Raw genomic sequence first — 22,579 nt, forward strand, 5'->3', positions numbered from 1 at the left:
GCTGGACAACGGATCGTCGCTCCACAAAGTGACATTTTCTTCCTCGTCCTCAACGATCATGTTATGCATTATGATGCATGCATACATGATGTCAGCGATTAGTGGACGCTGCTAACCACGGGCCGCTCCCTTCACAATAGCCCACCGTGCTTGGAGGACTCCGAATGCACGCTCCACCATCTTTCCTAGCCGCCTCTTGCCTTTCGGCAAACAATGCCCTCTGATCCGTTGTCGGACATATGTGATAGTCTTCACGAACACGGGCCATCGAGGGTAGATCTCGTCTGCCATATAGTACCCCATACTATACCGACGGTGGTTGGCCGTGAACTCTACGTTCGGCGCTCGCCCGACACACAAGTCATTGAACAATGGAGACTTGTTCAACACATTGAGGTCGTTGTTTGACCCCGCGACACCAAAGTAGGCATGCCATATCCACAATCATTGGTCGGCAATGGCCTACAACACAATCGTGGGATGTGTGCCCTTGTGCCCGCTAGTGTATTGTCATCTCCAAGCCGTTGGACAATTCTTCCACTGCCAGTGCATACAATCAATGCTGCCAAGCATCCCCAGGAAGCCGTGGGTCCGCTCGTGCAAGTTCACCAACTTACTAACGTCGTCGGTCGTTGGCTTTCTCAAGTTGTATCCTTGAATGCTTCAATGACTGCCCGACAGAATTTAGCTAGGCAATCCCGTCCAGTATGCTCACTTACATGGAGATACTCATCGAACATATCTGTTGTAGTTCCGTAAGCGAGTTGACGTATGGCAGACGTGCATTTCTGCAAAGTCGATATACTTTGCCGGCCCACAGCATCGGTGGTTTGGCAGAAATACGAGTCACGAGTTACAACTACGTTGACAATGCGCAGAAACAAAGGCCTCTGCATCCGGAACCGGCGACGGAACATCTGATCACTCCATCGCGGATCGCTAGAGAAATAATCTGTAAAAAGCCGGAAAGCCGCTTGTTCACGGTCTCGGTGAATATACATCCGGGTACGTGGTACCCGGACTTGTTGTTCGTTCCAAGCTTGAATAGCAGCTTGGTAGCGTTCGACTTCGTTGTTGATTTCTTCTTGGATTGTCGGTACCGCATCTTCTAACATTCGGGACATTTGAGCATCGAATAATCTTTGACGATGAGGTATTTTTTCGAATTTTAGGAAGAGAAATGAAGTTGAATGGATATGAAAATGGATGGAGTGGCATTTATAAATAAATTTTCGAATTAAAATTTTTTTTAAGTTGCGGCCCTGCCCGAACACGAATTAACGTTGGGCCGGACTGCGTTGCGGCCAGTCCCGAACCAATTAACCCCAAGGCCGGGCCGGACCCCGGGAGCGTCCTCAGGCCGCAACTGCGGCCCCGGGACCGGCCCAGGCCGCATCTTCCTCTCCTCCAACGCAAAGCCTGGGCCGGGACTCGCTCATTGCGGCCCGGCCCAAAGCGTTAAGGATGCTCTTAAGGCCTCTTTTATGAGAGAAAAATAATGATTTGATGAGAAGTTACTAAAAGGACGACAGTCTGTTTAAAATAGAATTACGAAACGCGTCTCTAGCATTAAAAGTGCTCAGTGTTGGGCTCATCGCTAATTATTTACAATATATTTATCAAATGACAAAAAAAGATCATTTTTAGACGATAAAATGAAGGTCATAATCCGTCCAAACCCATAACACAAACAAAGCAATGTAATTTTTACAAGGATTATAGAAAAATGTAGCAATGGGGTAAATATGAATTGATTATGGAACGAAAGTGCACGTATATTTATGATATATGAAGACGGAAAAACTAACAACAAATATGGAGTATGATTTACAACCCTCATGCTGACGTAGGAAGTCTGACAACAACTTTTATGCGTTGTCAATGGAAAACCCAAAAAAGGGGGGGCCCAAATGAAAACTATCGCCGTTTCGTTTTCAATTTCTACTCTTCTAATTAATTTTATCCCATATGTACAACTATACAAGTGGTAATATTAATTTATCATTACAGCACTTTTATCACAATCATTGATACAAAGATATTGGCAGGAATTTACTAATAGAATGTCTTTAAGATAAACTAGTAAATAAACGGAAAGATAGGATAAAAGAAATAGAATTGTGTCCAAAAATAGAAGAAAAAAAAAAACAGTGTCCTAGTTTGGAAATAAACTCAAAATGATAAAGCATAATACACTATACGGAGATAGGCACTATCTGTATAGACTGTATGTCAGATGCTAAATGAGTTTAATAAACTAATTTTATTTTAATATACATGTACTAATATTTTAAAAGATTACTACTGCCATAAAAATAAGTAAATCGAAAGTCAATAAAAATACGTAGAATATAAAGTCATAGGCTATAAATATACATAGTGATGTATATTTATACGCATATATATATTCTGATACAGCAGCACGAATCCATTCACTCCGAGTTGCTTTATACATCTTCACATGGTGGGGGCTTTCAGTTCCACAAACCCCAGATAAATGCTTTGTCTGTACAGATTCCTGAACTATCAAAAAGAATATGATAAAAACAATAAATGACAAAAGGCAATCACGCCGGTTGATCAAATTTTCAGAATTCTCTTGACTGTTTCTCAGCAAGTTCAGAATAAAGATTCTCTGAGGAGCGATAACGGGTTCATTCGCTCATTGTGAAAAAGAGAACATTTCTAGAAAGGATAGATTCTAGCTTAAGCTCCATAATGCAGGATATTGGTGGAGGGTTAGTTACCTGATGAGTGCGAAATGGTGTCTGAAACTGTTAGTTGTTGCTGGGAATGCCGTCTGAAACTGCTAGCTCTCTGATGGAAGATGTCAAACCACACTCGAGCCTGATTGCTGACATGAGCTCGGGAGATACGAGTGCACGGGGCTTTACCTCTCCTTGTGCTTGATCAGGCTCAGGTTCTATTCCTGATCCCCAACCTCTGTAGAGTATCACTTTGCTAGGTTCGTGAGAAACAAGAATGGCGCCTGTTGCTTGCTGGAAGGGTAAGACAAGGAGGGCAGTTGATCAATTTATAATCTAAATCAAAATATGAATTCTTGACAGCCCAACCACATATGGATACCGACCTGGAGATTGTATATCACCTCCCGAGCAGATGTCCCCTTGGCTCTGCCCTTGATACTCACTATGGCGAGGGGATGCTTTTGGAAATGCTCCTTTATTGTTTTAGCAACTCCGGTGATGACATTGCTCTTGCCTGACATAATAATGGTAAAATCGGCATAAGCAAGCTTAGCACAGTCTATACATACTTTCAACAATAATAAGAGTAGAATGCTAATGTTGAAAAGAAGCTGATATCTATCGGTTAGAACTTTCGGTTTCAGGTAAGAAAAAAATTACACGCGAACCAGCTAAAAGGTTTATGTGGAGGAGATTAAAAACAACACCCATCACTGAACCCATGGCGATGTGACTAATGGAGTAATGGTCTTCGTGATATGTAAGTTTTTTTTAAGGTGATATACTTGACAATTTGTAGCTTTAGTAATCACGCAACAGAAAAATTTAGCACCCCTTCTATACAATTATCGGACAAACTAATTTCTAGAAAGTAGTTACACAAGCATGATCTAGTTGAACAGGTGAACAGCCTGGAGAAAAATGAGAGTACAGGGATTACCAACAGCGAGCAATGGTGCTCGTTTTATCTTCAGCGCTTGCTTCCTTAGAAGAAGCCTCTCTTTGTTTGAGAGCTGGAGAACCCTAGAAGGCACCGATGGTGACCTTTGAGGGATGCTTTTCTGAACTGTGGTTCTCGGTTGAGAATTCCGGTTACCACTGGTATTATATCTCCCACCTTGACCATGAGAAGGGATATAATTGGTGGTTGAAGTGCGCATTCTATCTTGTGACTAAAATTGTCACAGCATGCATCAAATTAGTACTATTTGTGTAGAAAACATTCACCCATAAAAAGAAAAACAGAGATCCAGTGTCTTCAGAATTTACCCTTCCGACTGCAAAACCTCTGGTTCCCTTGGGTGATGATTTATGGTGAAGCTCCGGTTCAACCTTTTCAAACAAATAATTTCTTTTCGCTGCAGGCCCTACAGAGTCATCTCCTAGCACGTTTGGGGGACTAAAATCCAAAGTTACGTTTGCAGCGTGCACGGAATCCTCTAGTTCTGTAAAAGTTGAATCAGTTCCACCGGTTTCTTTAACCTTAACAATTGCAAGAAAAGGAAAGGTTATAGGAGTGAGCCTTGTGAAGTATGTTCCATTAGAGAAGGGAAACAACAAATATCTTGAAGCGCTACAGATAGCAAAATTATAGTCCAGATCCTACGGGTTAAGAAGTAAAAGATCAATACGATGAAGGTACAAAACTAAACATATGAAGAAGGGAGCATCATTACGTTTAACCCACTTTATCATGAGTATCAACTAAGGTCTGTTTTCTTTGGTTGTAAATTTATTAGGGAAAAGATAACTCCCACCATTTAAATTCTTTATTTTCCCTCCTTATCTACAAAAATAATACTATCACCATTTCTTATCCCCCTTTTCACTCCAAAGAGGGATAATATATCACATCAATAATCTAAAAGGAGTAACATAAAAGGTGAGGATTTTCTCTTCCAAACAGAATGCACCATAACAGTCTAATAGACCACCATAAATCAGATAGTTGGGTTTTCATTTGCCATTCACTCTTACATGCATGCTCATGATTCACCGCAGAAACAATCTTGCATATCTAACGATTTTTATTGGCTGAGAAAAGGAATACTGTAAATCTGAAGCATCATTCCAGACCCCTCAGATGGAGGAAGAAGGGGATATAGTAATATATAAATGGAAGTTAACTCAACTTTACCTCGTTAGCGGGATCTTCAAAGAAAGACTGGTTATCACTGTCAGAGTCTGTATCAGAGAATTCGTCCTCCTCATAGAGAGATTCATCATTCTCCTGGTCAACCTGTATGATGGATAATATAATTATAAGCCTAGATGTGGTAATTAGTAAAACAAATGAAACGCAAGCACCTGAAAATATTAAACATAATAACTTACAGCTCCGTGTTTCAAATCTTTCATCATTTGCGTATCATTTATATCTACATCTTTCTCCTGGAAAATGTAGCTTTTGAATAAGTATCATGTTCAATAGATTTATTCATAAAAGAAATAAGTAGGTCTGGAGAATATATACCATTTTGAGCTTCAAGGCATCAATATGCCTGTTGAGCTTCAGAACATGTAGTTTCAAGGACTGTGTAAGACAGAAATTACGGGTAAGACTATAGCAAAGATTACTTGCTTGAGCTTTCAATAAAGGACAAGGGAAGACAGATGAGTGGAAAAATAAGAAAAGTGATCAAACAGGACAGAACAACAAGCCATTTGACAGGATTTTGAAAAGCATCTAAACATCCACAAATGACAGGAGAACAAATAACCTAAAAACTATTCTATGTTTGCATCGAGATTATGAATTGAGCACTCAGAACTTTCTTAATATCCTTTAAAATGAGGAAATATATCTTATTCTTGCACTGCACTATGTCATTGTTGACTCAATTAGACTCCAGAAAAAGAAAGAACCACATCAGAGAAGCAGCTATCTTGTGTCTTATATAGGCATATGCAAATCATACCTGACGGCGTTGCGCCTCTAATGAACGTTTCATAGCTTCTCTTTTGCTGAGAAGTGACCGAGGCCTCAATGAAGCAGGGCGTTTATAGTTCTTTCCACGATATACAATGATGGCATAACCTTTACTGACTGGTTCAACAGCTACTAATATTCCACCACTTTCAGCTTCTAATATACGAGCTACTTCATGAACCTCTTCAATGCTCCTTTTGCTAATACATACCTTAACGAGTTCCCTGTACTTCCAGTGCAGATGCATGTTCTCTACTGTTCCATCAAATACTCCTCTCCTGCCTGAAATGTAAACAGAAAGTTACAAGATAGTATTAACTCGAGTCTAGAAATGGTTAATACACGATGACGTTTTTCCTTTGAAAGGCTTTTGCACTGTAAACACTCACCCAGTAGTAGGAAAGGTTTCATCCTCAAACCAACTTTTCTGAGCATATACCTTTCTTCTTCAGTTATGCCCTCTTTATCTAATGGAGGTGGTTGAAGAGTCTGCTCTTCGTCTAGCTCTGCTAAAAGCCTCTCTGCTCGGGATTTTTTTTTTAAGGCCTGCAATCAATCAAAAGACAACATTACACAAGCAATGGAAAAGCTGAAATAGGATTTATGTGACTATTTGCGACGATCAATTCTACCATGGACAACTTGGTGCTTGTTCTCTCCATAGCTGCCTCTGCAGATCTCGCCTTCCTCATTTTAATGCGCTCCTCAAATTTTTGGTCGTTTTCTTCATCTTGCTCAGCTTCAACAGCATGTTCGTTAACTGTACTTTCATATCCCCGTTCATTCCCAATTGATAAGTTTCCTACTCGGGATTTTGAGAGATCAAATTCATATTTCCTACGCTCTTCAATGGCTGAAGACACTGCAGCTGGCAAGAAATCCTTTCCTCGATAAAGAACAATGAATTCCCTATCTCTAGAAAGTAAGCTTCCCCCAGTCCACCACTGCAAGAGTTTATATTGAGGTGCATATGTTTATGACAAATTCTAAGAAATAACAATGGTAAAAAACATTGACGGTCTCACCACATGAATTGATGGGCATGTATAAAATAATGAGAGAAAGTATCACAAACCTTTATTTCTTCTGCCATCAGTTCGCTACTCGTATTTTGTACTCCTCTCTTGATGGCAATTTTTGCAATTTCACATTTCTCCCAGAGCTTAAGAATGGCAGCAGCTAAACCTTGAAGTTTCCTATTTCTCCCTGGAGAATAAACGATCAAAGAAGTTGCTGTGAAGCAGCTAAAAAGGAAAATTTAAATACCACGGTCAGTTGATATATACAAAGAGTTTGAAATAACTACCTACATCTAATAGTGTTATGGCATGTATAATCCACTAATCGGGTTTAATGTCATATGTTATTAAAACCGACCATCATCAGCTATACACTTGGGGAAAAAAGAACATCTGACCTAATACAAAGGACATGAAAAAGGAGGATCAAGTGCCTATGATTGTGTAAGTGTAACTCGGGGGAAGCAAATAGATGACTAACCCAAAGCAAAATGGATAGGCAAATGCCGTCCAAGTCTACGTAATGTAGTCATTTCATCATTCGTCAACTTAGGTTTAACTCCATATGGTAGTAGACGAAAAGGCCTCCTGTAACCAGGAATAACTGCTGGCAAAAGATCAGCATCAACAGGCAAAGGATCGCTACCCCACCAATCTTTGAACCGTGGACCAAGCCCTTCTAGCAATGCACCAGCTTCCTCAGCAATCTGTGCCTCCCCAGAGAGTAGGAACCGGACTCTGTTTGGCGAACCCACACCCTGTATTAGGGGTGGATGGGGAATTTGTGCATCAGAGCTCAGTCTAGAAGAATCCACAGCGGTAGTGACTGGTGACTGTATACCCCTTGTACTGAGTATTCTTTGATCCTGATCTATTTCATGAGATTCTTCAGAGGAGTCATTTGACAATCTATCAGTTGCAAAGTACGGATATTTGTAATCAGTTCCTCTGAACAAGATTATATTACTCCCAGATCGCCAAACAACCAGGCCTCCAGTTTTTTTCTGAAAAGAGTCCCATTTAATTTGAATCAAATAAACATATTACAGTATAAGTGAGACTACCCAAAAAAACAACTAATAAAGAAACAGATGAATAATTTACATACAGGGGAAAATGCATTCTTTAGAAAGCATAACAATGACATTTAATACTAGCATTAATCAGTAGAGTGCACACTGGAGAGGAGATCAATCATCTTATAATCACAAATGACCTGAATTATGACTTTATGAGTCTTCGAATAAATGAATGCCATAAACAGTGGTAATAGACAACCTGAAAGTATAGTAAGAAGTACCTAAAATCTGTAAGAGAAACTTGTGTTTTTTGGACGAGGTGACATTGTCTACCTTAAAGCTGTACAACCCAACAACTAAAAGGACCATATATGTGGGACCCTAACTTCTACTTTGTTGGTAACTAAAACTCGACCATTCGAGAATCATACACCATCCCTATGGTTTGTAAGCAAAAAGTGTTACATATTAAATGACGCCTAACAACGAAATCTTTCAACTGTAACAATACCTATATCAGCTTCCACTCATGATGAACACATTAATTTTTTCCATCCCATAGATAGACATATAAAAGAGGATCGTAAACAGACATTTAAAGAGTAATGCTACAAACATTGATTCTGAACAATAAAATATCCGCTCCATTCGTGTAAAGAGGATTAATATTTGGACTCAAAATTCCTAATAAATTGCTACTCCTACATCCCATCTTCAAAATCATCTCTGTTAACCATTGCAACTGCTTTCAACATTAAATCATCTCAAAGCTATTTCAATATCTTTATTGGATAGATAAAGGCACTTAAGTTCCGATGGCCACTGTGTGATTCACTCAATTTCGCAGCAAATAAAATTCTAAGCTTATCCAAACCTCCAATAATGCATGAGTCCTCTTCATGTTGAGCCGGCATATATCCTCGCACGTGATCCTCACCACCTCGGAACGCCTCCACCTTTCATGAATCCCATTCACAATCCCTTCAGTTATCCCAGCTTTCCCTACCTTCAACTTCTTCCGCAACGCAATCCCAATGCTCCTCAGCCTCCTCAGCTCCGGCGCCGGCAAAGTAAGCTCAGCCAAGCTCGGCGCACTCTCCCTCTTTTCCTCTTTCCGTTTCCTAATCCTCTCCCTCTCCTTCTCCAAAACCCCGTGCCTCAGCTCATGAAACCTCTGTATCGCATTCCCAGACCCAGGCTCAGGAACCGGGTTCTCAGGCGTGCTCCAGCTCGGGTCGAGGGTATGCCCGACCCGATGCTTCGGTAAACGCGACGGCAACGGGACGAAAATTGCTCCAGGGGAATTCGCGCTGCCAATCGAAGGTTCATCTGAAGAATCGCTGCTACTTTCTTCCACGTAGCCAAGGCTTCGGAGCTTCTCCGCTATTCGCTGAATGGCGTATTGCGGGAGGGTTTGAGTATCCGCAACGCCGCCGCGGCCGCCGTCGCAAACAGTAACCCGCCGGCGACGTGAGGGTTTTAGCTGGAAATTCGGAAAATTGCAATTTCGAAATTGGAGCGCGGGTTTTAAGAGGGATTTGGAGGAGAGAAATGAAAAATGGCGATTGCAATTGCAAATGGAAACCTCCATTTTACAGTTAGCTTCTCTCTCATCGGAATTATGGGATAAACTCCATTATCAGTTAACGGATTTCTCTCTTCCATTTCTGCATTTTAGTCCTCAGGGTTTTTGACACTTCAGAAAATACCACAATGTTTTTGTGAAATTTGTTTTAAGCATAAATACAAGTCGAGTGGGGCACACACCATATATTTTTGTGTTAATTATAAAAATTAATTTTCATTTTTTCAGTTTATTGGATATATTTGTGTTATTTCGATTTTTTGGAATCTGTTTTTCTAGTTTGGATTTTGATTTTTTAGATTTTTTTAATATTATTTGTGCAAATTTGATTTTTCGGCTTTGATCGATTTTTGTAGTTCAAATTTTGTTTTTTTGGATAATTGATTTCAATTCAGTTTTAATTATCAAAAAAATTTATTTTTTCAGTTGAGTTTGCTGAAGAAAAAAAAACGAACCGAAAATCAAATATTGACCCCTAGTATGAAGGGTTCAACTGACATCCCTCTCCAGTTAACCTATTATGATGGTATTCAACTGGTCCATTCAATGCATGAGATAAAATTGAGTTATGGATTAATTATTGGGAAATGCTACATGGCCACATTATGGCTGGTCATAAAATGACATTTTAGTAAAATTTAGATGTTATAGCTCAAATAGGTCATTTAATGCTTCAATACCTTTACACTATTACCCTTTCTATTTAATTGTAATTGTTTTTCAATTTCATTTCCTTAATCCGGTATTTACATTTCTTTTTTAATTTATTTATTTTTAAATTTTCTATTTTCAGTAATTTATTTTTAAATATCTCTAATTTAGGATTAGAAGAAAAGCAGCAATATAAAAATCTGTGATTAGCAATTAGGAAATTCCTGAGATTGATGAAGACTCAATCAGTCTGACATATTTGTCATCATTAGTCGATTGTCTTCTTCTTACAAAACATAATTGAAAAAAAAAATACTTTGGTTTATATTTATATTTGCATATATTTGCATAAAAGATAGTATTAAGTTAATGCAATAATAAAAAAAATATTTTTTATATGGAATCAAACTATAATATGGTTAATAATTAAAATTTAACAAAAAAAGAAAATGAAACCGATTCATTTACGAACTACGGAGTATAATAAATAAAAAATATAAAAAAAATATTCAACTACATGGGTTATATTTATATTTGCATAAAAGATATAAGGAATGTATATTTCAAGTAAAGGGCACAATAGCCTCAACATGTTTACTCTTTTTGAGGTGCATCGATTTTGTTGAATTAACATTAATCACACAAATATTTATTAATATTTTAAGTTTATGGCTGGCCATATTATGGCCATTTAGCATCACCCCTAATTATTGTTTGGTTAGGTATATAGGTCAACAGTTTATGTAACAATGTCATGTTAGATTTCAGCTCTCGACATCGATGAAAAAGTTCGATTATAGCTCCCCCTAAATTACATCCCAACGTGACCTCAAATGAATTGAAAATATCACTGATGCAGAACAAGCTCAAAAATAAACAGAATGCACTCGAGAAAGAGACCCTTGAAAAAAAAATTCAATATGACTACACAAACAGTTTTCAATCAATTTACTCAGAAACAGTAATTTACATCAATATGTAGCACACAGATTTTGCACGATTATGTATATATACACACAGTTACAGCTCTGTTCACAGTTCGATTATTCGTATGTTTTCCTCCAATCAGCTGGCTTGGAGCGTGTCGAATATACACGATACTCTCAAGCAGAAGGGTCGACGAGTTCTTCTGTGCACAAACAATGTCAGGATGGACAATGATCATGCAGTCAACGTGCAACGGATGCAGGTTCACTCCTTCAAAGAATGGAGGTAAGTTAGGAAGAAAAAAAAACATGAAAACAATGAAGATTCATTTTCAGGGATGATTATAGATAATTTTGACACAAATCGGAGATAGTTGAACTCACAAATCTGCATTGAGGTACTGTTCTGCAGTGATAGGCTTAGCACCCCCATACCAATTGATCAAGAATATATTTTCGACATCTAATTTGAAGATCTGGAAATCGTGACCTTTAGGCCACCCTGCCAGAATTTTAAACTGAGTGAATAAAAATTATTTCAAGAGATAGATACTAGAGACATTCACTTACACTTCATTGCAGGATGCTTTGTGAACAATGCAGTTCGAGCGAATTCATCTTCGTCAGGATTACCCTCAAGTTGGTGTAGCTGAAAATCCAGTCACGGAGCACAAGTTATGATCGGATATCATATAAGCACAGGAATCACTTCACTTCGAACTGCACACATAAGTTTTTCCCAACTATAGTTGTGTAGTAGAATTGAGATGTGCATGAGAGAAAGAGAACCGAGAGTGCTATGTGACTATGCAATGCCCCACGGCAATTAAGTAATGAGAGTTCAAGGAAAGATGCTAATTTCTACTAATTGAGCGGTACCACAAACATATCAAATTATCAAGTTCAACAGGCACGGGTAGATCATCATCGTCCAAATATTCATATTTATTCTCATAATTGCAGTTCTAGCAAAAATTTAGAAAAGGCAATCGATTAACCAAGATATGTTTGGGATGAGCACTAGAGCATATACTTTGCGGTAGTCTAAACTTTAAATCTATGCAGCACAACACACAAATTCATGACTTCAAACTAGAAATGTAGAACAAGATCAGATGTAAAGAAGCTATATACAAATGCAGAACTAGAAAAGGAAGTAATCATTATGAAGCTATAGATACTAAGACATCACCTTTCCCACAAGTGTGATTTTTGCACAAGAGGGGTCCTCAGGGTCTTCCTTGCCACAAGTCCCAAGGTTATATTCGCTCAATGTGAAGGAAGCCCTCTGGTCCTCCAAAGCATTTCGTGCTGTTGGATCAAGAGTTGTCAAGTAGAAGTAAGGGATGCCTTTTCCTTCGTCGGGCAACCCATCACTAAATGACACCACATTTCTGCACAAGATTCAAATGCTCCATCATAACCACGAAAAGTTGCAAAATATGAAATTCAAGAATCAAACAGACCACAAATGAAGACAACTAATGGCATAAGCAAGGGTCAATCTATATTAATAAGGAATATACTAAGTAATCCATCACAAAGGGAAACTACATTCTGCAAAAAGTTCAAGCCAAAACAGAAATAGAGAAGACAAAAAGTAAAAGAAATCCCCGATCCATAGTATAATAACAACGAATGAAATATGGTCACAAAGATGATGTTAAATCAATGCCTCGTAACTCCAAACCAAGACCTTTACATTGATCACCTTGTTCCAGAATGGCTAACATTTTAAACCATCTAAAAGAGGAAACTAAAATTGAAGCATCTTCGACATAAACCTCGAAGATATCAAGCAATGTGCCTCATATCCAATTAAAAGAATTGCATTCAGTCATGTCAGCAAGATTACTTCTCCAAACTTGATTATTAAATCAAATTCAATTGTAAAATTCAGATGCAATTACCCGAATGGCGCTCCTCCCCATTCACCGGATATCGTGCTGCAATATAAATGAAAGATATCAGTTTCAGCTCTAACACTATGCTTTTGATCCAAATTAAGATGGTAAAGCCTCCAAGTATGGGTCAACACCAACACTAGCATAATAAAATCAACAAGCACCATTAAAATGCACAGAAAATAGATAACTGATTCAATGCCTATCCCTCAACAAAAGTTTGTTTTCAACTAATTATCATTATTTATGCAGTAGATAATACACATTCATCAACATCAGTGAAAACATAAAAAACACGCACTACTTACTCAATCCCCATAATCAAAACCTCAACTAAGAACAAATTCAATAGACTTTGATTAATTAAGAACTAAGTACACCATCACATATTTAAAATTCACAAATAATCACAATGATAATAGCAATCAATTGCCGCGATCATCAAATCTGTTACCTGAGTACACCCCATGAACTCTGTGAAACCAACCACCGGGCAAACAACGCCGTATCATCACGCCAGGGCCTGGGTGATGACGTCAGCAACGGCCGCCCTTGTACAGATTGCTGAAGCAATCCGAAAAATGCAAAGACAAAGCAATGAATGAACCCTCTGAGTTTCATTTTCTCTCAGATTTTTGCTTCTCTCAGCCAATTAATGGAATGATGCTGACGAAATACACTTCCTTCTCATCCATATCTATCTCATTGACCAATTGATTTTGCAATCATTGAGAAAATATGTGTTTAGTAGTAATTTTTATTGGTATATCGTTAACAATAAATATATATGATCAAATTTTGTACCGCAAAAACTAATTTATTTGAGAAAAAAAACTAGTTTATTAATGATTTATGCATAATTTTTTTACTTTTTTGGAACTATAAAATGTAATTAATGTATACTTTAATTCAAATTTAAAAAGTTATAGAGAGACAGCTCAAATATGAAAATAAAAAATTGAAAATGAGGCCGAAAATTAATAAAGTCTTTTTAACTTGTCAACTTACTATATTTATTATTTTAATATATAATTAATACATCAAAATTACTATTATAATCTTTTTTGGGTTATACAAAATTTGGTTGTTTATCATTGCTCTATTGTTAAATAGGAGTAGCACTTAGTAATTATTAAGATCACATCTGTTAATGCAATTCTCTATTTTAACATTAGTGGTAGATTTTTATTTTATTTATTTAGTCTAATTTTAATACTTAAAAGATTAGAGTATTATTATTACTAATTATAAAAATTACATTATATTCAAAAATTGATTTATCTATTTTCTCTATAACTTAATAAGAAGTATAATAAATGGAGCTTCGATTTTCATACTATAGTATTATTTATAGTATCTTATTTATAAATGACATAAAAATGATAAAATTAAATACTATAACGTGTCTCTGTATATTAATACGTTTGTCAAAGTTGTATTCAATGTTTTTATGTTGGCCGATCTTTAAGTCTAATTATTATAATTAATTGGGGTGGTCACATATAATTGCTAATAAAGTAAACAAAAACTTGAGTGAGTGCTAATTTATTCAGTGTGTATCTGTACCACTGTATGTCGTAATTGGCTATTTATGGAGTACTAATTATGACGATTAAGTATTGATTTTCGTTTCATGGGCTTCTGCTCATTTAAGACCAGCCCAATAAACCATAACAAATTACATTCTTTTATGTTTAAATTTTTAGGGAGTATTTACATTTGCTTTTGATGCATATTTTTGTGACCTTGGTAACAAATTTTTAATCAAGTAGTATGAGATGCCACCCATTAATAAAGAGAGATGATCAAAATATAACTAATGTTATATGTATAATTAGAGAATAAAATTCAGTCATTAGATCAAAATGATCTAGTTCACTATATGGGCGTTTTAGTTCACAATATGAATTTAAAAACAAAAAGTGAATCAAAACATTATTATGGTGAAATATTTACTCCGTGAATGATTTAGTTCACTATAATGGCGTTTTAGTTCACTCCTTCGTGTAGTAAATTAAATTACTCTTATTATATACTAAATCGCTCTTATAATGAACAAAATTCTTATTCTCTAGTTATGCATTTAAATAGTGATTTCCGAAATCACGGCTCCTTTAATAAATATTCTAAAATGGACGGAGTATTATGTAACTTCACATAAATCATAATATTAGAAAACTCCCGACACTGAAGGCCCAATAGCAGTATTATTGGCAAAATATGGGCCCATCCAGCATGGGCTTACATATACGACTTACGGCTTTTTGGTATCATTTTATCTAATCGACTTTATTTTTTATAAAAAAAATTGTATTTGGACGTGTATAAACTACATTTTGAGTATATACTTAATATTATCACTTTACATGGGTTATTTTTATACTAATTAGATTCTTGAGGTTTCATTTATAAAATTTAACTTTCATTTACACTAAGATTCCTTAACTTCTTGGTGTAGTACAATACGAATCTAACAAAAATAAAATTAAAAGAATCTAAGTTTACAATTTGAATATATATGAATATTGTTTTTAAGATAATAAATACTATACTCCGTATAACAATTAAAACACACTTCACCGTCGTAAAGTTGAGACTATACACTACCGTCCAAGGCAGAAAAAGTACTAGCTAGTATAATGCATATAAGTAGAATATATATCAAATCCAAATTAATAAAATGTCTTCTTGAACATAAATGAAAGTGCATGTAGTGTATTTGTGTTGAAAAATAATGTAATGGGTAATATATTTGTTTTTATGTTTTCAACTGGATGTGTCAAAGGATAGAGTTTAAAACCTGCGCTTCTATGCTATTAATAGAAAGTCACCAATAATAGCATTTGGTATTTCCAATATAACAAAAGACTATTATCTCACCCTAAAAAGGAGTAAATTACCCAAAAAAAGAGTAAAAATTTAGTGAACTAGGTATACCAAGTTGGCATGATGATGTGCTATGTGATACTAATAATTAATTGTCAAATGGAAGGTCCACACCATATTACCTAATGAGAAATTCTCATTTTTATGGAATGAAATAAATACTTTCAAAATATAGTATGTTTTAGACTTCCTAACTATATAATATATGAACTTTTATTTATATTACACATAGCAGCTACTTTATTTTTGAATATAACATATAATAATTCATGTAGTTAATGATGTGCAATAATAAAATGAAATAAGAGATAAACTATAAAATTAATCTTATAATTAATTCATAATAAAATATGCTAACAAATTTAAGTCATTGTTATGTTTGATGATTTTTCCGTATACATAAAATCTATATAATGAAAATGAAGGTGACAAACTATAAAATTATTCCTATAATTAATTCATAATAAAATATGCTTGCAAATTAAGTCATTATTATGTTCAATGATTTTTCGTATACATAAAATCTATATAATGAAAATGAAGGTGACAAATTTGAGTTAAGATCATATTTATTATATCTCATTTTCAGCATATTTGTATATAATAAGAAAAATATATATAAGCAATGCCATTAAGTAGAAAAGATGATTACAAATACACTTTAGATAAATTATAGGAATATAATACATTACAAGTTTATAATTATGTATAGGAGATCCAAATTTTTGGATAGTTTCCATATTTAAGTATATAATTTGAAAATAAGATTCTTTATAATGTCATTTTGTCAATTACTTATTAGTATGACTTACCATATCATCATGCCTAGTCCATCAAATTTTTACTCCTAAAAAGGAGTAATTTTTTGTCATGAATAATAAAGCAATTTTTATCTATCTAAAATTTCTTTTACTTTCAGGGCGGGTTTAATTCACAATATAAACTGCTAAGCATAAAATTTCACAACTTTTAATACCAAAAATGGCAAATTGATCTTCTTTTTTTTTTCATTTTCATTCGGTAAGATTGGATCATCCATGACATATTAGGGGTGTATTATTCGTTACAAGGGGTGCTGCTGAACCAATACTCACTTAGTCTTAAGTCTAAACCATATTTAAAATTTCGTTGAATAAATTTTAAATTTAGTCCTTCCCATATTATGTACTCCACTAAACCTAGAAGCAATCATTTGAATCAAATCAAGTAGGTAAGGGTCATTTACAATGTAACATTTATTTCTAAGCTGAAATCATTGTCAAATCCAAGTCCTTGAATCCTACTACCACCTCTTAAAAAACTTACAAAACACAAGAAAAGCTAGCAAACTAAAAGCACTCCAAAAAGCCAAAAACCAATAGTACTTATCAAGCCTAGCTTGAGCCATATCATCAGAAAACCAACTCCCCCGCCCTCCCCCGCCACTCGTCACCCGCTCGATCACCGATATTAAAATCGCACTCACAAAGCTCCCCACCCCGAACACGCTCGTGTACAACGCTATCCCCATCGTCCTCATACTCGTAGGCACCTCTGAGTAAAAATACTCCTGCATTCCCACCACCGTGAATATATCCGATATTCCTAGAAGAATGTATTGCGGAAGCAGCCAGAATATACTCAACGCCACCTCCTCGCACGAGTCTTTGCATATGTGCAGCCGCCACCTCTCTGTCAGGGCTGCTATCACCATCGCCACCACGGACAGGAACATCCCGATCCCCATCCTCTCCATCACGGAGATTCCCTTCTTGCTGCGCCTCAGGCTCTGGACCAACGGGATGAAGAGCTTGTTGTACCATGGCATGAGGATGATGATGGAGATGGTGATCGAGCTTTGTAGCGCGGCTGGAGGGATCTTGAAGCTTTTTCCTATGTTCCTCCTCATGGTCATGCCTTGCTTGGTGAAGAATGTTGCGGGTTGTTGGAAGATCACCGCGAACATCAGTAGCATTGTCCACACTGGAAGCAGGCGCAGGACGACCTTTGCAGCCTCCAGAGCCTGCAGAGGCTCGTCGGTTGCCTGTTGTCGCGTGCTCCCCGTTTCTTGATCTTGGCTGCACAGCCCTGCTTTCTCCTCAAGCCTACATCCACAATCCAACATTCATTATCAAGAATTTGTCACAAATGTGCATCAAAATGTTCAAACATCAATCATTATATATCATCTTTATGAATTTGGTGACAAAATTGTGCATCATTCCAATTTAAGCAACTCCAACTCAATTATGTATCATAAAGTCAAGAATCTGTGACAGAGATGTGCATCAAACATTCAAACAAGATTCATTCCCACTAAACTATACTAGCATAATTTCAAGAATTTGCCAACATAACTATGCATCAAATGCTCAAACATGATTATTCTCCAACTTAAGTATACAACACAAATTCAAGAACATGTGACAAAAACAAACTGCTTCAAATGTTCAAACAATACTCACTCAAGCTCAGCCACCTCATACTCATTCCTCAACGAGCCACTCCCGCCACAGATCAGCTTCGACAGGCCTGCTTTAACAGCCCGGACAGCCACCTCAAACACGCTCACATCCCCAATCCTGCTCTGCTTCTGCACATAAAACCGGGCGCCACACAGAAACATGACAATGGACACGATCATCGACAGCGCTGGGATGGCGAACCCCAACCCCCACCCGTACGTGTCCTGAATGTACGACATCACCGAGACACCCAACAGGCTGCCACAGCAGACCCCAAAGTACCACCACTGGAAGAACCAGCTCTTCCCGTCCGACCCCTTCCCCTCTTCCGCGCCCGTAACAGGAAGAGCCTCGTACGTCGCCTCCAGCTGCTCGGCCCCGAACGCCTGCAGTGAAGGGTTGTAGCCTCCCTGCCCCACAGAGATGAGATACAGAGACAAGCACAGAGATGAGACTGAATGCACCTTGTTTGAATGTGCCCAAGGCCATGTCACTGCTGTTGATGTCAAAGCTAATAGCCCCTGCATATTACACAAACAGCGTGTTAGGATTGTCGACTGCACATTGAATTTGATATTATCCCCATTGAATTAAGCCTGAATAATTCAATTAAATATTGAGAATGTAATTTACTGAGACACAGTGAAATCACACAGAATAAAGTGGAAGGGTGACTAGGGATCCATAATCCATCATGGAATGCATGTGTAATCTCCACTAAGTAAACATGAAATGTGGAAAAAAAGGCGAAGAATGGAACCCACGGCGGCGTAGAGGAGGGAGGAGGCGAGAATGGTGGAGTATTTATCGCAATAGGAATCGGCAAGCATGGACACGATCAAGGGGAGCATGGAGGTGAATCCGACCCAGCTGTTGACGAATTTGGCTGCGGAAGAATTCTTCATCTCAATTACATCGGTGAGATACGTGACCAGATTCGAGGCCACCCCTTTGAATGCGAATCTCTCCACACCAGATATAACTGCAACATTCCAAATTTAAATGATTAGTTTTCCACGAGGGGGAGAGAGGGGTGTGTGTGTCTGCGCGCTTACTGATGAGAAGAATACAAGGCTTATTGAGTCCGCCTCCGCCGCCGCCCATTGATGTGTGAGGTTCAGGCATGATGAGAGAGAAACGAAACAAACATGAAGATGATAGGAACAAGAGGGAGAAGAGGGGATGGAGACAAGGTGAATGACACACAAGATTCTAACACCCAACTATGAGCTCTCTCTCTTTTGATACGTGTGTTATATTATATAGGGGAGCATTAAGGTCCTATTGCTCCCTTAGTGTTAAGTTTCTACTTAAAATCAATCATTAGATTATGTGGATGGACGGACTAAATGAAACTTTGATAAATGAATCCGTGTTGCATTATTAGGCATAATATGTACATTATATGAGTATAATTGTAAAACAACATTGAATCATATACGTTTCAAAACGGAAGGAGCGCGAATTAAGCGGAATTTTCAATAGACCTTCCATCTACTACATCTCTCTCTCTCCCTCCAACCGTCTCACCCCTCAATCCACGACTGAAATTCGTCTCCCCTAATTTACCCCAATTTCCAAACCCCAGCCGCAACTACAAGCCACCAGAAACCAACAACACCGTCGATTTTCACCCTAAATCAACCTCCAGCGCTTTTCACAGTCGAAACCTCACTCCCTTCGCGCGCGACCATCCAGTTGAAGGCGACGGCAGGTATAGTTTAAATGGTTAATTATTTGGTAATACCCACTGTTAATCGCCGATTTTCACCGCCTACACATCACCTACTCGTAGATTCAATAATTTCTCCCAAAAAAATCACGGTCTTCAAACTCGTTTTGTTCGATATTTTCTTTAATCATAAAATCGAGTTCATTTTTGTTAGGGTTCTGTCTATTATTGAATTTGTAGTTATTTACTAGTTTACAATTGCGTATTGGGCGATTATGTAGAGGAAATGTTATCGGGTTTTGATTTTTGGTTCGTCTCACAGATCCAGTATGACGAAGAGAGGCTGACCTTTAAAAAGCCAACCAACCCAGGCTGCAGGTGAGCAATCTATTGCATTTGCATTTATAATTCCTAGAGTAGTGGCGTGCATTTTTTAATTATTGTAAGTGGTGGCTTGCTGGTTTAATAGAGAGGTAGTAAATGGGTGAATGTAAATATTCCGTTTTGCATTATTTGATTGCTTGTGTACATTATTTATCAAGTATTATGCATTATCTAATATAAATGCGATACAATATTGATACATTCGATTATAATCATGTTCTGACGTCGTATGTTGGACAGCAGCGAAGCAGCCTAGATAGGACATTGACGAAGCGGTCGATGATGTTATTCCAATTGCGATTGCGCACAAATTTCGGGAGAGATTGGCTGAGCAAAGGGCCGAGACGAGTACCGCTCATGAAGAGGCAGAGCAGAGGAAACCGAGGGGGGAGAAAGTCGACCATCTCTATTGTCGACGGACCCCATCCGAGTTCCTTAATTGTTTAAAAAGCTTAACTCCACGGCAGAAGGAAACCGTTCGAGAACTGGGTTTCGGAGCTATACCCTAGCCCCTAAGCTTATTAAACCCTTAGGGGAAACAAGAAACGTGTGTCAAACATCATAACATGGTACATCTTATTCGTATGCATTGCAGTTCACATATTGTGCATTATATAGTTAATAACATCCTCGTGACAATTTGGTGAATTAATCGTATCGTTTTATAATTTGTTATTAATGCGTACGTACTATACCCTAGCCCCTAAGCTTATTAAACCCTTAGGGGAAACAAGAAACGTGTGTCAAACATCATAACACATCACATCTTGTTCGTATGCATTGCAGTTCACAAATTGTGCATTATATAGTCAATTATATCCATTACTCGTTACCATGTGACGATTACATACGTGTCTACGTACTATACCCTAGCCCCTAAGCTTATTAAACCCTTAGGGGAAACAAGAAACGTGTGTCCAAACATCATAACATGATACATCTTATTCGTATGCATTGCAGTTCACATATTGTGCATTATATAGTCAATTATATGCATTACTCGTGACCATGTGGTGCATTATTCGCAGATACCAAAATGTGGCAGTTACTTTTTCGGTAAATGTCAATAATAACCCTGTAATGCATACAACCACCTTCTATAATGCAACACGGAACCAGTTTTATAGAATCAATCTGATCCGTTGATGCCTTAGATCTAACGCGTAATATTAAGAAGGAAAAGGGATCTAAGATGTGAAAAGGAGAATAACGATCCCCTATATATATATATATATATATATGTAGAGTCATTTGAACTTTTCCATGTTTGTGTATGTATGTACGTACCATGAAGTGAAAAGATGTAGTGAAGATGTCGACATAGTGCTAAAATTGCTTGTTTAAGTAGTAACAAAATCGTGATGAATCGAACTTATGAACTCCTTTCCTAAAAAAGAAAAGTTGCGTCATTGTACGTTTTAAAAGCAAAAATCGGCAAAAATCTTAAATAATTTATTCTTGGGAAAGTGGATTAATACCGCATAATCCTCTGAGTGGAAAAAGGAAATAAAATAACAGATTTCAGTAATAAAATGATGTGGATTCTAACATGTGGCTGCTCACGCTGATTGCGTGCATGCAAACTATAGTCACATTTAAACCACATTTATTTACCAAATTTATAACATTAAAATACACATGGTCATCATATTACGTGGACTATAAAATTAAAATTTATATGGTTATCATATTACGTGGACTACCACTTAATTCCCATTATTCCGTTGGATATATTGTGTTATGGAATCAGAATTGAGGAAGAAATTAAAATAAAAAGCCCTAAGTTAATTTGTGAAACAGGCCGATTTTCGTGAAATTTAGTTTGATAATGTTTATTTTTTAGGTAGAGAAGAACAACGAGCTAGAGACGAACACAGAAAAAAAAAATTTGGTAGGGCTATATCTTGTAGTAAAATTTATTTGATAGTAATATACTCCATTTTTTAAGTGACTTAAATTATTGATACAGACTTTAACATAATAATTTATATAAATTTATTAAAATTTTGGAAAAATAGATTTAATAGGAGCTTTGGCCCCTTGATGCATATACTGTGTCCAATTATGGTAGCATCAATTGTTTTGCCTCAATAACGAGATATCTACACACAAAACAATCAGTTAAAAACTTATTAACAGATTTTGGTGTTTTCTTATTTAGATTAATTAAGTTTTAGTTTGGAAAATGAACTTTATGTATTGTCACTCTAGACTCTAGTCTACTGAATCATAAAGTAGGGACAAGTTTACTTGTTTTAACGTAACCACACATTAATTATGAGTATGCATGTCATCATACTACTACTATTTATTTATTAAACAACCAAATTTTGTACAACCAAAAGAATTTATAGTATTAGTAATTTGATGTATTAATTATATATTAAAATAATAAATATAGTTAGAGGACAAGTTAAAAAGACTTGATTACTTCAGCTTCATTTTCAATTTT

The 22,579-nt window shown here is 36.9% G+C and overlaps 3 protein-coding genes across 5 annotated transcripts; all 3 read right to left on the reverse strand.

The window, feature by feature from the left end:
- Window positions 1-2,221: 2,221 nt before the first annotated feature.
- On the reverse strand, window positions 2,222-9,373 carry LOC121772128 (CRM-domain containing factor CFM2, chloroplastic-like). 3 transcript variants are annotated; one of them, XM_042169119.1, is made up of 14 exons: window positions 8,550-9,373; window positions 7,138-7,660; window positions 6,713-6,843; window positions 6,270-6,581; window positions 6,027-6,183; window positions 5,627-5,919; window positions 5,182-5,241; window positions 5,043-5,099; window positions 4,846-4,947; window positions 3,978-4,190; window positions 3,649-3,880; window positions 3,092-3,222; window positions 2,748-2,999; window positions 2,222-2,506 (listed from the first exon to the last, which is right to left on the reverse strand). In XM_042169119.1, exons 1-13 carry the CDS (start codon window positions 9,264-9,266, stop codon window positions 2,778-2,780), a joined length of 3,150 nt encoding a protein of 1,049 aa, XP_042025053.1. In that variant the 5' UTR covers window positions 9,267-9,373; the 3' UTR covers window positions 2,222-2,506; window positions 2,748-2,777. The 3 variants fall into 3 exon arrangements, with proteins under 3 accessions (XP_042025053.1, XP_042025052.1, XP_042025051.1); XM_042169118.1 differs by having other exon boundaries at window positions 2,222-2,518; XM_042169117.1 differs by having other exon boundaries at window positions 2,222-2,523.
- A 1,440-nt stretch (window positions 9,374-10,813) lies between these two features.
- On the reverse strand, window positions 10,814-13,478 carry LOC121769700 (protein CREG1-like). The gene is made up of 6 exons (XM_042166435.1): window positions 13,196-13,478; window positions 12,748-12,783; window positions 12,030-12,231; window positions 11,408-11,486; window positions 11,222-11,339; window positions 10,814-11,108 (listed from the first exon to the last, which is right to left on the reverse strand). The coding sequence occupies exons 1-6, from the start codon at window positions 13,360-13,362 to the stop codon at window positions 11,081-11,083; spliced, it is 630 nt and encodes a 209-aa protein (XP_042022369.1). The 5' UTR covers window positions 13,363-13,478; the 3' UTR covers window positions 10,814-11,080.
- Window positions 13,479-16,762: 3,284 nt separating this feature from the next.
- On the reverse strand, window positions 16,763-19,289 carry LOC121769798 (protein NRT1/ PTR FAMILY 5.8-like). Its single transcript, XM_042166557.1, has 4 exons — window positions 19,127-19,289; window positions 18,836-19,053; window positions 18,072-18,592; window positions 16,763-17,711 (listed from the first exon to the last, which is right to left on the reverse strand). Exons 1-4 carry the CDS (start codon window positions 19,194-19,196, stop codon window positions 16,910-16,912), a joined length of 1,611 nt encoding a protein of 536 aa, XP_042022491.1. The 5' UTR covers window positions 19,197-19,289; the 3' UTR covers window positions 16,763-16,909.
- Window positions 19,290-22,579: the final 3,290 nt, after the last annotated feature.

This window comes from Salvia splendens, chromosome 16, assembly GCF_004379255.2.
Source record: "Salvia splendens isolate huo1 chromosome 16, SspV2, whole genome shotgun sequence".
Taxonomy (NCBI): domain Eukaryota; kingdom Viridiplantae; phylum Streptophyta; class Magnoliopsida; order Lamiales; family Lamiaceae; genus Salvia; species Salvia splendens.

What these genes read in the sequence shown, in the direction of transcription:
- LOC121772128 (XM_042169119.1), bottom strand. Translation starts at nt 9,266, where the DNA reads ATGGAGGTTTCCATTTGCAATTGCAATCGCCATTTTTCATTTCTCTCC. An exon ending in TTGAAGATCCCGCTAACGAG is followed by an intron (nt 4,191 to 4,845) that starts GTAAAGTTGAGT and finishes GCAATTGTTAAG; the next exon opens with GTTAAAGAAACCGGTGGAAC. An exon ending in GAGGTTTTGCAGTCGGAAGG is followed by an intron (nt 3,881 to 3,977) that starts GTAAATTCTGAA and finishes TGACAATTTTAG; the next exon opens with TCACAAGATAGAATGCGCAC.
- LOC121769700 (XM_042166435.1), bottom strand. Translation starts at nt 13,362, where the DNA reads ATGAAACTCAGAGGGTTCATTCATTGCTTTGTCTTTGCATTTTTCGGA. An exon ending in AAATCACACTTGTGGGAAAG is followed by an intron (nt 11,487 to 12,029) that starts GTGATGTCTTAG and finishes CTGGATTTTCAG; the next exon opens with CTACACCAACTTGAGGGTAA. An exon ending in CAGTACCTCAATGCAGATTT is followed by an intron (nt 11,109 to 11,221) that starts GTGAGTTCAACT and finishes CATTCTTTGAAG; the next exon opens with GAGTGAACCTGCATCCGTTG.
- LOC121769798 (XM_042166557.1), bottom strand. Translation starts at nt 19,196, where the DNA reads ATGCCTGAACCTCACACATCAATGGGCGGCGGCGGAGGCGGACTCAAT. An exon ending in CCTCCCTCCTCTACGCCGCC is followed by an intron (nt 18,593 to 18,835) that starts GTGGGTTCCATT and finishes TGTAATATGCAG; the next exon opens with GGGCTATTAGCTTTGACATC. An exon ending in TATGAGGTGGCTGAGCTTGA is followed by an intron (nt 17,712 to 18,071) that starts GTGAGTATTGTT and finishes TTGTGGATGTAG; the next exon opens with GCTTGAGGAGAAAGCAGGGC.